Source organism: Bos javanicus, chromosome 10, assembly GCF_032452875.1.
Source record: "Bos javanicus breed banteng chromosome 10, ARS-OSU_banteng_1.0, whole genome shotgun sequence".
Classification (NCBI taxonomy): Eukaryota; Metazoa; Chordata; class Mammalia; order Artiodactyla; family Bovidae; genus Bos; species Bos javanicus.
In genome coordinates, this window is record NC_083877.1 from 19322164 (window position 1) to 19337925 (window position 15762).

The 15762-nt window shown below is 36.7% G+C and overlaps 1 protein-coding gene across 2 annotated transcripts in view; it reads left to right on the plus strand.

Moving 5' to 3' along the window:
* Positions 1 to 11231, plus strand: part of ARIH1 (ariadne RBR E3 ubiquitin protein ligase 1) — a 108811-nt gene extending 97580 nt beyond the window's left edge. For both annotated transcript variants that reach the window (XM_061430284.1, XM_061430285.1), the window contains 3 exons: positions 2059 to 2319; positions 3369 to 3481; positions 4442 to 11231. In XM_061430284.1, the coding sequence (XP_061286268.1) occupies positions 2059 to 2319; positions 3369 to 3481; positions 4442 to 4526 (459 nt within the window). In that variant the 3' untranslated portion in view covers positions 4527 to 11231. The remainder of the gene's footprint in view (positions 1 to 2058; positions 2320 to 3368; positions 3482 to 4441) is intronic.
* Positions 11232 to 15762: the final 4531 nt, after the last annotated feature.

The following is a 15762-nucleotide window of genomic DNA, read 5'->3' on the forward strand; positions in this document are numbered from 1 at the left end:
TGGTTTGGTTTTTTTCATATTGAATTTTAAAATTATCTTAATGATGCAAGCTGTTTGAGAACTCTTAGTCATATTAAGTCCTATAACATACATTTTAATTCATGATTTAGGTTTTCCATTTCATCTTGGGAATTCTTGAAAATATTAGTGCTTTGTATGGAGGTAAAATGCCAAGTAGATTATTCTTTGCATATTCTATTTTTAGAAATAATTGGCATAATTTTATTATGTATAATCATATCTAATAACAATACTATTATTTTTATCTAATAATGAATAGATATAATTGTCATAGTATTTTTAGATATGATTGGCATAATTTTCCACTGTGTAAGCATTGATTACCTACCTGACTGCTGAAATAATATGACTTGTGTAGGTTTTTTTAGGTGTTTCCATGTTGTAAGATACTGGATCATGTGATTGGCTAGTTATGTGGTTCAGAATTAGTGTTTCTGAGCAAGAGACCAAGCATAAGGCCTCGTAGTATCTGTACTGTTTGTAAGCCATAGGCATGAGGAGAGGAAGAGAAGAATGGTGTTTAAAGAAAAGAAATCCATGTGTGTGGTAAGAAATCCTTCTATAGTAGTTACATTCAACAATCATTTTTTAGATATTAAGTACTAGAGTTATAACAAGATTGCTTTTTTTAATCTTGTTGTGTCTAGTATTTAATATGAAGAAAATGATATTTTTGGCTGCTTGTGGAATCTTGCTCAAACTCATGTCCATTGAGTTGGTGATGCCATCCAACCATTTCATCCTCTGTCGTCCCCTTCTCCTCCTGCCTTAGATCTTTCCCAGCATCAGGGTCTTTTCCAATGAGTCACTTCACATCAGGTGGCCAAAGTATTGGAGTTTCAGTGAAGCCTGGCATGCTGCAGTCCAAAGGGTTGCAAAGAGTCAGACATGACTGAGCGACTGAACTGAACTGAACTGTGAAATCTTAGTTCCCTGACCAGGGATCAAACCCATTCTCCCCTTCACCGGGAGCTCAAAGTCTTGACCACTGGACAAGTCCCAAGATTACTTTTTTAAAAGTGTATCTCCTTAACATCTACAGTGTAATAAGAGAGACCCATGTGAATTATTTTTGCAGTATGATAAACAATATAAAACAAATTTAGACCTGATATCATATTTTTAAATACTTCATCATATTTTTTAATACTTCATGTACTTTAAAAGATTTTTCATAAAACTGTAGTAGTATTTGTATATTATGTTATTTTATAACTATGCTATATATTTATTATATATTTTTGAAGCAGTATTTTGTTAATATGTGTTCCAGTGTCCCCATTTATCTCATAAACTTTCTTTTATAATTGGTTCAAATGAGGATCCATATAGGTCCACAAGTTGGATGTGATGTTATAATCTGTAGGTCCTTTCATGTTTTGGGGCTTTTTTTTTTTTTCCTTCTTCTTTTGCCATTTATTTGTTGAGGAAACTTAAATCATTATTGTGCTGTAGCATTTTTCTTATTCTGGATTTCCCAACTGCAAATCCCTGGTTAGGTTCTTCTATCCCTAAACTTGCTGAAACTGGTGCTAATTCTAGATACTCGCATTCAGACGATTTGGTGAGGGATGTGGAAAGAACACAGAACACTTAACTGGTGTTAAATGTACTGTGTAGTTTCTGTTGCATTATATTAGGAGTTATATGATGTCTGGTTGCCTCTCTTTTGTTTTTTACTTTATAATATTGATGCACCTTATTGCACACTGCAGAACAGAGCTATCCAGTAGAATATTCATAATGATGGAAATGTTCTTAATACCACCGTCTAATTTGGTAGACACTGACTGCAATACTAAGAAACTGAAATTTTACTTTTAATGGCCATATGTGACTGCTGGCTGCTATATTGGAAAGTACAGCTATAGGACAGTCAAAAAATATTAAGTAACAGAGGTAGCAATAGATGTCTCTCTGTTCTTGATTTTAGCCTAAATTCCTATTCCGTTTCATCAGTAAATATGATATCAGGTTTTGTGTGCCTATAATAAATTTGTTATAATTATGTGACCTTAATTTTTTTTAATGGGACAGAGATCTAGGGCAGCCCTGCAGAGGTACCTGTTCTACTGTAATCGCTATATGAACCACATGCAGAGTCTCCGCTTTGAGCACAAACTATATGCTCAGGTGAAACAGAAAATGGAAGAGATGCAACAGCACAACATGTCCTGGATTGAGGTGCAGTTCCTGAAGAAAGCAGTTGATGTCCTCTGCCAGTGTCGTGCCACACTCATGTACACTTATGTCTTCGCTTTCTACCTCAAAAAGAATAACCAGTCCATTATCTTTGAGGTAGGAATAGTTACTGAGTGGGTAAAAAAACCACCTGTGTGTCATAGGACTACTTATCTTTTATAGATAAGAGTTTTAAAGGTTACTCTTTGCCCCCGAATGTGGATTAAAAGTTTATCGTTTATTAGGAAGGTACAAAAAATTCAGATATCTTGCTGTAAACTACATTCAAATTGATGTGGTTTAGCCAGCTAGTGATTAAGTGTGCAGGCTCTGCAATTAGTCCTGAATTTGAATCTTGACTTCATCACTTTTTAGCTCTGTTGACTTGAAGCAAGTTATTTAACCTCTTCTATATCTCTGTTTTAGAATGGGGATAATACTTTTCTAGAAATGTTAAGATGTTTAAGCGAGACAATCCATGTATAATGCTTATGTAACACCAGGAACATCTTAAGTTCTTTTCAAAAGTCTGTTCAGGTAAAACTCATAACATGGTATTAGAAGTAAATATGGAGCTTGTCTTTTGTGGAGAAGTAGTGACTAAAAGGGGGCTTTCAGCAGTAAAGTTTTTTCAAGTAGAGATGCTCATTTAAAATTTATACATGCAGTATTGATGTGGATAGATGGCTAGATAGTAACAGTGACTAGCAGATGGGAATTTAGATGGGTAAATGTACAGAACTAGCTATACTAGTAACGGTTGGATAACAAAATTTTAATCTTTCATACAGTGTTTTCTGATAAGATTAGGTATCTAGCTAGATATAAAGAATAATGCATTTCTGTTTGTTTCTCAGGCTTTAACATAATAGTTTTCAGAGCTAGATTTCCAAAAACATTTTAAGTACTTTCAAATTATACTTGGTATTCTTCCAGAGGTAATGGATAAATCTTTGGTTCTTTTCATAGTTAACAAGTTCTCCTAAGAGAAAAAAAAGAGAAAACAAGTTGTTAGAGGTGGAAGTAATGAAGGACTTTAGAGGTACAATTGACCACCTGTGAAAATTGGTGTTGAGTACAGTCTATTAAGGAAGTGGCTAAGATAGTTTATCTCTTAGCTTTCTTTTGAAGGCAGAATTTACTATATATTCTCCTTCCTATTGCAGAATAACCAAGCAGATCTAGAGAATGCCACAGAGGTGCTCTCGGGTTACCTCGAACGAGATATTTCCCAAGACTCTCTGCAGGATATAAAGCAGAAAGTACAAGATAAGTACAGGTAAGTTTATTTTTAGTTGTTGAGCAAAAATGTCTGCCACTGGTGGTGTGGTATGCCGTAGTGGTGAAGTTAAATGATGGTGAAACTTGGGTTTAGCATATTCAATAACTGAACTGCTGCCATGTTTCTCACAGATCGCTTCTGTCCTTTGGGCATAGGGAGGAAATCAGCCAGTGCTGGCTGATCCTGCTTCTTCCATGTGGCTTTATCTATGTAGTTATTGCCCTGACAGGAAGAAGGAGCCCGAAAAGGGCAAGTGACTATTAGGATGAGGGGTGAGAATAACATGCTGGCCCTGGCCTAGGGATCCTGGTGGATCGTGGCTCTTGGCAAGTGAGCTACCCAGACTTTTTAAAGATTTTTTTCTAAGATTTGATTTTCCAAGGAGAGATTTACTTTGTCCTAGGGATAGATGATACTTTAAGAGATGTCACCTCTTAAGTAAAAGATGCAAAATGTTTGCTTTCTCACATAGAGCTCTTTCTCCAAAAGTTGTTTGCTGGAAAAAGTTGTTTTCTCTTTAATAGTAGTGGAAATCTCTGGGAATTTGCAAGACTTGAAAATTTAATCCTGAGTAATATGTTCACTTCCCTTAGCCAATTATAGCTACCGCTAGTACTTTAAGATTTTAGTTGTGAATACCCCCTGAAATTACTTCTTCCTAAAACTGTTTACTTACCTGTAGAATGATGAGATTGAATCAGATAATTTCTAAGGCCTGTTTATTGCTCTGGAATTAATTTCCCCAAACTAGAAACTCTGAAAAATACCTTTTGAAAATTAGAAATAGTCATGTCTTTACATCTAGACCTAAAAATATGCCTTTTAAAAACAGGTTCTATGTCTGGATAAACTATAGGGAGCCCTAAAAAACAAGTAAATGCCTCTTAAAAAAAAAATTTACTGGAGGCTGACAACAGGTGTTTGTTCTTTTTTCTCTCTCTTTCTCTTTGATTACAGATACTGTGAGAGTCGACGAAGGGTTTTGTTACAGCATGTGCATGAAGGCTATGAAAAAGATCTGTGGGAGTACATTGAGGACTGAGAATGGCCCTGCATAAAATGAACTCTGAAAACTTTACCATCTAGAGTGCTCATGCAATTAAAACAAACAAAACAAACACAAACAAGGAGGCACTAAGCCTATTCTGACACCGCTGGTCTGTAGTACCAGAATTCTGTTTTGTTAACGGAAAGTTTAAGTAAATTATATTGTAATAAAAAAAAAGGTAGATAAACCATTGTACAACAGTATTCTAGGCCGCCAACAAAAGTGTGACAGACACACTAAAAGCCCTCCAACTTTAACTTGTAACGTAGCTTCATTCTCCAAGCTGACTCCTTTTTTTTTCATTTTCTTTTTCCTGAGTGTAGTACAGTTAAAATTTAAAACTGCTCCTTGACACTGCTTTTCATGTCCAAACCAGCCATTTTGTTGTACTTTGGTAAAGGACCTCTCCCGTTTCTCCCCGACACATACAGATATACCCACACACACAGTCTGTCTCTCTCTCATACCCCAAGGTCATGAGTGAATAATGATTAGTTCCTTGTAAAGAAAATTCTTGGGGCGGGGAAGAGGGTAGGCAGAAAGAGGAATTAAAAAAAAACAAAAAAAACTTTGTATATGACTTTTAAAACAAGAGGACAACACAGTATTTTTCAAAATTGTATATAGTGCATATGCATGGACAAAGCAAGCGTGGCACGTGTTTGCATAATGTTTAATTACAAAAAATATTTATTCTTTAAAAATCTTCAAGATTACGTCTATTTGCTGTGCATTTTCTTTCAGTTTGCTTTATCTTTCCAGGGCTGAGGGTTGGGATAAAAGGTGTGTTGGTTTAGCACCTCTGGAAGACCTAACTAGAGTTCTTTGATTTCCCTTTCCTGAAATTACTTTGCCCTCTCTGGTTTTGATGTATTTGTTGCTGGCCCTGGGTCTCATGCCCAGAATTGCCAGCTCCTGGTCAAGCACAGAGAGGTCAAGCTCTGACTAAATGCCGTGGCCTGATAAGGGCTGCAACAGGGAGCTTTGTTGCTGCCATTGAAGAATGACCCGGTCTCCAACCTCATCCCTCTCAGCAGCCTCATACATCTACGTAAGCCTTTGTGGGCCCGTGTCGTACACACAGCTGAAGGCTTCCTAGGCTTCCTGTCACATCCAGAGGACACATTTCAAAAATTTGTCCCTTTAATTGCTGCTTTGAGCCTTTTAAGATTTTAGTTATGGCTCTTCTCTCACCCCTTCTTTATGTTAGGGTGTCAAATAGGACGTTTTTGCTTTAAATATAAATATAAATAAATAGCCATTCACTTAGATTCAGATTGTGAATTAAAAATGGCAGATACTGAAATTGCTTGTGTGTGTTGCTGTGGGTTCAGTTTGAAGGCAAACATCCTAGAACTTGATATTCCCATCTAGTGCATTTAAATAGAAATCTTTGCTTCTTTTCTATTTGTCAACAGATAGGAGAATTAATAAGGCGTTTTAGCTGTGATGTCCATTTTTATGAAATTTCTACTAAGAGCTATGTTAAAAGTAAAGGATGGTGGTGGTTTTATTAACTATGTATCTGTTTAGGCCATTCTGGCTGTGGTATTTTTCATCCCTAAATCTGTCAGTTTTATACAGGAGTACAGAGTGAACTAGGCAACTAGATGAGGTCTTAATACTAAATACCACTTCTGGCTGAAGGACCTCTTTGTCTTCCTCTAAATGTCTTGCGCCTAGGGAGTGTTTACCTTTTGTGAGGCAGCTCTGTCTGCTCTTGCACCGTACATCTTACTACTCCATTGGGAAGTAGTTTCACTTTCCTCTGGCCTTTTGCCTAAGTTAGGCTTTGCTAAATCAACCCTACTTTTCCTTTTAGAAAAGGTTGTTACATGAGATGTACTTGCAACTGTTCTTTTCCCATCAGAAATCAGTGAATGTTTGCTGAGTATATTATGCTGCTTCCTTAAACCACTTGTCGCTCTAGGATCAACTTTATCTATACCTTTTATCCTCCCCTCCCTTGCCACCTCAGGTGCAAATCTGAACTCAGTGTCTGCTTCTTCCTTATTCTCTTCTCCTTCCTTTTCCCTGTCAAACATTTGATTTTATTTTAAATGACTGCATCAATCTTAAAAGACATTTATCAAAACTAAGGATTTTTTTTTTTAAGAAAGCTTGAATAAGTTCCTTTCCTTGGTAACTTTGAAAAGCAGCCAGAGTTGCTATCTAGATATATGTGGCCCCCTTAAAATGTTTTGTGTATATGTGGTGTTTTAAGAAATATCTTACATGGTTAACTACAGTATCTAGATTTCAGTGTCATAAACCCTTTTTACACGCTCCCCTTACAAGAGGTATCCAGAAACAGTGTGTGCACTTCATAATAACAGCCCCCACCCATGGAAGAACAGTGCTTTTTAGAGCTGTTTTCTAGTTTCAGTGTTGGCATATTACCTGAGGGTATTGCAGTTGTGGGTGCATTCCCTAATATGTATGGATCAAGATGAATTGGCCTTTTCCATTTCAAGCTTTTAACAACTATCTCCATATCTGACAGAATTCCCATCAGTTAATCACTTTCATTGTCAGTAAGTAACTTCAGTGATCTCAGCTGGGATAGGTCTTAAGCCAAATGATATGATGGCTTCCCTGTTTCACCTAAGTCTTTCTGTCAGAGGGCTCTATTCATGGTCAGCACCAGGGTCTCCCTTGTCTTTTTGAGGTCTTCTGAAAACTGCATGCATCATTTGAACAATTCATTGAGCAGTAGATGGACTTAAATAATTTACAATAAAATTGTTGATCCAAAGCGCAGGACTACAAACCACAGTGGTAAAATTGAGTAGCATATATCATCAGACTCTAAATTCTATGTAATCCGCTGCAACCCAGATTGTATGTTTTATGTGTGTTTAAATAAATACATTAAATACACGTGTATACATACACACAAATATAGCAGATCCAAGACTGACTGACTTGATTTGAAATGGTTGAATCTGCAGTGTAAAATGTGGATCAGCCATGATTAGGAACTGAAATTTAGCATAAGAGAGAAAAGGACTTGATGTACAAAAATCCCGGTATAGAGCACTTGGGGGATGGGAGGGGGCGGGTTGGTGAGACAATCAGATCGGTAAATTGATTAAATGCTCCTAACCCTGTAATTTTGTGCGTAGAGCACACTGTGCTGTGGAAATAACTGTTCTTAGATTTTCATTGTAACTGGACTGTTCAGGTTGCCCAGAGGGAAAGAACATTCCTAATTCTAATAAAATAAACTTTTATTTTGTTATTCCATTAGTTACTTATGTTTATTTTTATATTAAGAAAAAGACATTGGTGGCCTAAGAGTCACCTATATTATGTGCCTTATTCACTGTTCCTACTTAACATAAAATGTCAAGATTTGGTTCAGTTTCTTTGCAGGGAACTGTGAATGAGACTCTCCCCAACAATAAACTTGGTTAATGAAGCCTTCAGAGCATTTTCTGGAAGCTTTCCAAGTTCTGTGTCTTGAACATTGAATTTAGGTTGCTATTCGTTTTATAAGAGTGATATTAGATGCCCAGTAGATCTTTGTCAGTTTATAGACATAAATTTAAAAGTCATTCTCAAACTTGAAACTCCGTCACATTACTTCCACTTGGTTCACTTTTAGAAGCTGATATCTCCTGCCAAAATGAGGGGAGAGTTGTCTTAAAGAAGGTCCCAAGTTGAGATCTTTGTCATTAATATTCAAGGCCAGAATTTAGGACAGTTTAATGTGGTCTTATTTGGATTTATAATTACCAGAGTTCATTTATCACTTAATATCTTCAGAACACTTTAACTTGTATCATTATCTAAAAGAAAGATAAGGTTACTCAACAAGATTAAGCAACTAGTCCAAGATCTCACAGTTTCTCCTATCTAACTTAAGCTTTATTCTTTCTGAGCAGCATCATGCTACCTCTTTGTATCATATTTTGTTAATCTGGTTTCAGAATGACATGGCATTTGATACGAAAGGTGGTTCTTATCTAATCTGTAGTGTACTGAACCTATCAAAGACTGTATAAATACCTGTTCCTGTTCCTGTTAGAGGAAGGCTATAAGCTACATCTGATCTTTAATTTGCTCTTGCAGGATTTGCAACTAATGTGGCTCTCTGTTTTGCCTCATCATAAAAATCAGCCATGGATAGAAGAATAACCCTTCCCATCTTGGTGACTGGGACTGGCATCATGAGAAGACTATCACACATAGAGTTGAGAGTTAGAGTGTTCAGCATCATTTGATTTGATAAACAGTGGCCAAGTAATTTGCAGTTGTAGGTCAAGTTATTTGTTAAATGAATTTTCAGTGTGAAACTTTTTGCATTGTCCATTGGAACTTGTTAGAGAATTTGTTTTATAACTGAAAATGCACAGAAAAGCATATTTCTATTTGTTTCTCAGCATTTCTCCTGTGGAACCTGTGAAACTTTTCAGAAAATAAGTAGTGAGAATTAGGGGGAGACCTTGACTCATTTAGAAACAGGAAAAAGTGTGAACCCCTCATATTTTTTCAGAGTTCTTTGGGGATAAAGTTGGTGTGTTTCTGGTTCATTTTAAGGAATTTGTTTCTCCACTTAAATACCCAGGATGAAATAGCTAACTCGGAAATGTTCAACCAGAAATAATGAAATAATGCCTACTGCAGGAGCAGAGGCAACTGTGGTTGATCTTTTAGCAGTAGCTTTTAGAGTAGCGAAAATAATAGATTCTTTTGAAAAACAATTTTTAGACTATGATTAAACTATAGATAATGTTTGTTTAGGGCCATTTTCAGAATGGAAGCCAATTAGAATAAAAATCAGTCACACATTGATAACGTAGCAGCTCTAACAATGCCAAAAGCACAACTTATTACCACAGTAATCCATGGGTCTCAAGTGATACCAACACAAGAGCCAAACTCAGATGTCTACAAGAACCAGGTAAATATTTTAATAGGCTGCCCTGGGCTAAGAGGGCTCTGCGAGGAGCCTCTCAATTTTGAAATGTTGGTTATTAAAATATTCTTAAATGTGGGTCAGAGAAGAGCTGCACATGGGCCTATCGTTTTTCAACTTGTGTTGCAACTGGAAGTCATTGTTCATTTTACACATTGAAATCACAGATGCTTCAACAGGACAAGCCAAAAAAAAAAAAAAACCAAACTACGCTTGAGTCCCACCCCATAGAAATTACGATTTAATTGCTTTGGGTTGTGTCCTGAGCAGTATTAATTTTTAAAGCCACACCCAACTCTGATGCCTGTGCAGTGCCGTCTAAGACTCATAGGCAAGGTTGAGTCCATTGATGTAGATACTTACATAGATGCCAAGAGGAGTATAGCTGAGCACTCTATAGTCAGATGGGACAGTAGGGCTTGTGGCAAATTCACAGGCTCAGAAGAGGGCCATGCTGTATGCCCTAGCTGAGTGGCTTTTGTGGAATGCTGCCTCCTAAGTGTCCAGTGTGAAGTCCCCGATTTGTTATTTTTGTTGTTACTGGTTTTTTGATAAGTGGTACACCTTGGAGAAAATAAATTCACAAAACCAAAAGTACTGTAGAACTGACAACCTGAATAGAATATTCACATCAACTGGCACTACGTTTTCTTAGTAAGAAAAAGAACCCTGTCTGGAAGTAGAGTGAACAAAGGATATTGGTTAAGCTATCTGTTTCAAGTCAATGCACAATTTCATTTAATCAGTTAAATTTAGAGCACTTGAAAGTCACAGGCTTCTTCTTGGCCATTACTTTTTCATTCTTTTGATCAACTTGTATGTTTTAAGACAGTGTATTTTCTCTTATTGTTATTCCGAGTGTGGTTGGTGCAGTAGAAAGAATATCTATTTCTCAGCCACAGTTTTACCTTTGTAAGATGGGGATACTGGTGGCTCAGACAGTAAAGAATCTGCCTGCAATGTAGGAGACCTGAGTTTGATCCCTGGGTGGGGAAGATCTCCTGGAGAAGGGAATGGCAACCCACTCCACTATTCTTGCCTGGAGAATCCCATGGACAGAGGCGCCTGGCAGGCTACAGTCCATGGGGTTGCAGAGTCAGACATGAGCAACTAACACATTCGCTTTCAATAGGAGCTATAATTTGAGTGCTTCTTGCCAGATGTATCTTATAGGCAGCTCTAAAACAAAGTAGGCATTGCTGTCCTATTTTATGAGAAGAAAGGTGTCGAGATTAGTAATTCAAACTTTAAGCATTTATGATGGTGTCGTGCTTGTCTGATTCCATGTGTTCATTCCCTCATAATTTTTTTATAGGAATGTTGTGAGGATCAAAGAAAATCAATGGGAAAACAAAGCCTAGTTACAACTAATGAGCATACTAGTACTAATTGAGGCAAAAAATAAGGATGCAAAGTTGTCTCATAGACTCCCAAAGCAGAATGAGATTGGATCCAGGAACTAGAAAGCCATTTTGGACTCCTAAAACTGGCATTGTCTGTATAGTCTACATCATTCTAAAGGCTTCTGCTTTTCCTCTCCACTACCACCATAGCTCTAGGTTTTACATGTTAACTGTCCCAGACACATGTATAGAAAACCCAACAGACCCTTGGGACATTATGATTGGTACAAATGTGACTTTGGGCAGGGCTTACCCCTGTGGATGAAGAAGCAGATCTTAGAATGTTTTGCTGGCTGTCCATCACAAGTATCCTCAACAACACCAAAATGCCCTGAAAGTTTTCTTTTTAAATAAATGTAAAGAGTTTGTATATGATAGATACTCATGTCTAACTTATTTTGTGTTTACTAAATGCTTCATGTCCGTGTTTTTGAAACTCCAAATCATGAGATAGTTACCATCTCCATTTTATAAATAAGAAGATAGAAGCTCAAAGAAGGTGGGTTCTCTCTCTCAGGCCATCTGTTTGTAAGTGGCCGAATGAAGATTGAAACCTTAGTTCCTTCAGTCAGCACCCGCAGTGTTGGGAACTGTTTTACCACGGTGAACAAAGCAGTCTATCTGAAGCACTTAATCCTGATTCTATGGGTTGCTCAAAGTCACCTAGCCAGTTAATGGCAGGTCTGCAGGCACATTTTGACTACTAAATTCACTTTATCACTAGCTGTTTCCCAAACAACTTTGCCAAAAGTAATTGCTAAATTTATACAGACTAGTTAAGGGACTTCCAACCTCAGGAGACTCAACGACCAATTCTTTCTGACTTCTCTCTATTCAAAACATATCTTTTTGTTGTTAACCTCAGATACTCTAAGAAGGACTCAAAGTATGCCGTTTTCTCTCATTTCAGAGCCACCCTCACATTTTAATGAGAGTTTAAAAGCAAGTCTCTTATTTTTCAGCCCTCTCCAGAAAGCACATCTCTTACCTATTTTGAGCTGATGATGTGGCTTCTTATGCACAAAGTAACATTTCTTGATTTGATGTCTTATTTAGCTCCAGTATATCCCTCCTCAGGATTCCACCTATCTAAAAGTTTGGTATTTACTTTTCAAGCTGCCTGCTTTTGGCCATGGAATATTCAAGTTTCTTTTAGAGTGGGAATTTGGAAGGTGATTATAGAGAATTCTCTATGGTAGATCGTTAATTGTCTGGAAAGCTGTCTAGGCTGAAAACTTGCTTCTATAGATTTTAGATTTCTTTCTGATGGTTAAAATTGTTTTCTGTATGCTTAACACCAAAGCAGTGCCCGAGAAACTACGTCAGTGCATGTCCAATGACAATTTCTTTGAATTGTGAATCAGGATCTGATTCTCTGTAATCAGTTGGCCAAATGGGGTTCCTAAGGAATGAGGAAGAGAACACACAGTCTCAAGTTTTCTGAGGAACCCTATCCGAAAACATCACTACTTCCTGAGTTCCCCAACTTCCTCTTGTAGGGAGACTCCTATGTGTACTCCCACCTGTGTGGGTCATGGCCTTTTCTCAGGGAGTGCCACATAAAATGATTACCAGAATTTAGGAACACCTCTTGTGGATCTACTTGGCAGTAAACATTCTAATAGAATGCTTGAAAATTGTAAGTTCTTGCACCTGCTCTCGAGTCATTTATAACCTAACCAACTGGTCTTCCTGATATGAACAGAGTTGTTTGCTTGTTAATAAATTCCTACCGTATGATCCTGACTTGTGGTTTGTTTGTCCATAACTAGGGCAAATACTAAAGTGTTCTCTAACAAAGGAGGAAGCATCATGTGCATCTCCCCCTGCTTTGAATAGGAAATAAATTTGAATCCCCAAATCATGTGACTGATTTAGAGTATTGTAAAGGTCATGACAGCAAATATCAGAGAGTGGGTTTAATGAGTAATAGTGTTCTATATGCCTTTGAAAGATTTTTATTCCGTTGTTTTAACTACCTTGCAATAGGGTAGGTTATGTGTTACAGCACCTATTCGTGTTAAAATCACCTTACTACACATCAGTGCCTTAAAATAGTCAAATGGTGGTTCACTAACCAATGGCAATACATTGTTGGTTCCACAAAATTGCTTCACAGATTACAAATGCTACTTCTTAGGTGCACTGAATTGTGTGCCCTTTAAGATAAATGCTATAATCAAGGGCCTAGCCCTGAGCAAATTAGAGCCCAAAGGTTGCACTGAGGAGAACAAATCAGATAGGTTGGTAAAGGGTTGGGAACAGATGCTCTTGGAGTAGGTATCCTTAACCCACCTTAGTTTAAGTTGATCTGTAGAAATGACTTTATTATAAAATGTGCACTGTTAAGTGTTCACATTAATGTTTCAACAGTTGTATACATCTGTGAGATAACCCTCCTCAAAGAAGATACAGAATGTTCGCATTAACCCAGAAAGTTCTCTTGTGCATCTTTAAAATTATCCCTGTTCCTCTTTACTCCAGTGATCATTTGCTGATTTTTCTAACTATAGATTTATTTTGCCACTTTTGAACTTTATGTAAGTGAATCATATATACTCTTGCATCTGGCTCTTTCACTTAAAATGCTTTAAAGACTTCTCCATATTGTATGTATTGTTAAATTATTCTTTATTGCTGGGTAGAATTTCATTCTAAAATGTACCAGTTTGTTTATCCATTCTGCTTTTAGGCTGTTTCGTTTGGGGCAATTATGAATAAGGCTGCTATGTATATTCTTAAGTTATATTTTTTTGTGGATACATTTTTATTCTCTTGGATAAATACCTAACCATAGAAAATTGCTGAGTCATATGACAAGTTTTTAAGAAGCTGCCTTCCTGTTTTCCAGAGTGGTTTATCGTTTGGGGCTCTCATCAGTAATGTATGAGTTCCAGTTGCTTCACATGTTTGTCAGCATTTACTGTTGTCTGTTTTTTTTATATTAATTTTCTTGGTGTGAAAGAACTCTGATTTTAATTTACATTGCATTTCCCTGATAATTAGTGACATTGAGCACTTTTCATATGCTTAATTTACATTTGTATATCTTCCATTCTTTAAGGAAATACCTTTCATGTGTTTCCTATTTTAGAATTGAATTGTCTTTTTATTGTGGTTATTCTGTGAAATCTGGATACACGGTCTTTGATGGGTATATGTGCTGTGATTTTTTTATTTTTTGTAGATTATGGTTTGTTCACTTTCTTACTGGCATCTTTTAATGAGCAGAAGTTTTTATTTTCATAAAGTTTACCTTATCAAGTTTTTCTTTTGTGATTTTATGACCCCCCAAGCTCACAGAGAATGTATTTTCTTCTAGAAGTTTTATGGTTTGGGTTACATCTACCTGTAATCCACCTCACTGATTTCAGGTTTTACATTTATGGTATGGAGTTTTACATTTAGGTATATGATGTGTCTCAGTTATTTGTTCAGAACATGTTTATCTCAACATAGATATCCAGTTGTTCCAGCAACATTTGTTAAGAAAGATTTTCCTTCACCCATTAGATTGACTTAGCATCTTGGTTGAAAATCAGTTTACCATATGTGTGTTAGTTATTTCTAGACTCTCTGTTCTGTTCCCCACAGAATACTTTATTCCTCACAATACTTCATTAATACTGCTTTTCATATTTTCCAGCAAGTCTCACGTTCCACCTGGTACTGCTGCTGCTGTCCTGTCACTAAGTCGTGTCTGACTCTCTGCGACCCCCTGGCCTCCAGTGTGCCAGGTTTCCCTGTCTTTACTGTCACCTTGAGTTTGCTCAAACTCATGTCCTTTGAGTCGGTATAAATTCCCTTTAATCTGAAAAACTTCGTTGTAGCATTTGTTCCATTGCAGTTTTTCTAGAGATGAATTCTCTTGGCTTGTATCTGTCAGAGATTATATTTTACATTTATTTTTGAAGGTTATTTTAGTTGAATACAGAATTCTATGTTGACCTTTTATTTCTATTTTCAGTTCTTTAAATTTGTCCTCAGTTCTCATTTGTTTCTGGTGAGAAGTTGTCCATCATTTTTATGTGTTTGCCTGAGTATACTGTGTTTTTTCCCTTTGATGGTTTTATCTGCTCTTTATCTTTGGTTTTCAGCAGGTTGGTTATATGTCTAGGTATGTTTTTCTTTGTATGGGGTTTACTGAACTTGTTGAATCTGTATTGATGTCTTCCATTAATAATGAGTATTTCTTGTGGCTATTAGCTCTTCAGTTATTTCTTTTGTTCCATACTCCCTCAACCTATCCTCTCCTTCTGGGAGTCCAGTTACATGTATATTAGGTTATTTGATTTTATCTTGCAGATCTCAGGTGGTTTCCCCTCATTGTTTTCCCTTTTTGTTTTTAGCTGTCATCAGGTTCCCTGATGCTTTTCTGTTAAACCCATCTGATGAAATCTTTATTTCTGATACAGTACTTTTTACTTTTAGCATTTCATTATATTTGTTTAGTTACCATGTTTCTGCTTTTTCATTTTTCATGTATATTGTCCACATTTTCCGCTAGATTTTTAAAAGCATTTTCATCACAGTTATTTCAAAAATCCTGTCTATGGATTCTGACATGTTGGCCTCCACTAGATTTTTTTTTAGCATTTTGCTTTTAGCCAGAGTTACTTTTAAAGATCCCAACTGATAATTCAACTGGGTCATTTCTGAGTCATTTCTCATTCTGCTGCTCTTAAACCTTTCTCTGTTACCATGGATCTTACTTTCTTGCTTTTGCACATGTCTTAATGTTTGATTGTATGCAAGGCATTTTGTATACAAAACAGGAGAGACTGAAGTATTACTTACCTTCAAAGTGGGGCATGCCCATTTTTCTTTCAGCCACTTGAGTAGTGACTCAGTCAATCTAATGTTTATTTGAACTAGATCTGGGCTCTTTTGCAGCTTTAGCTTGATT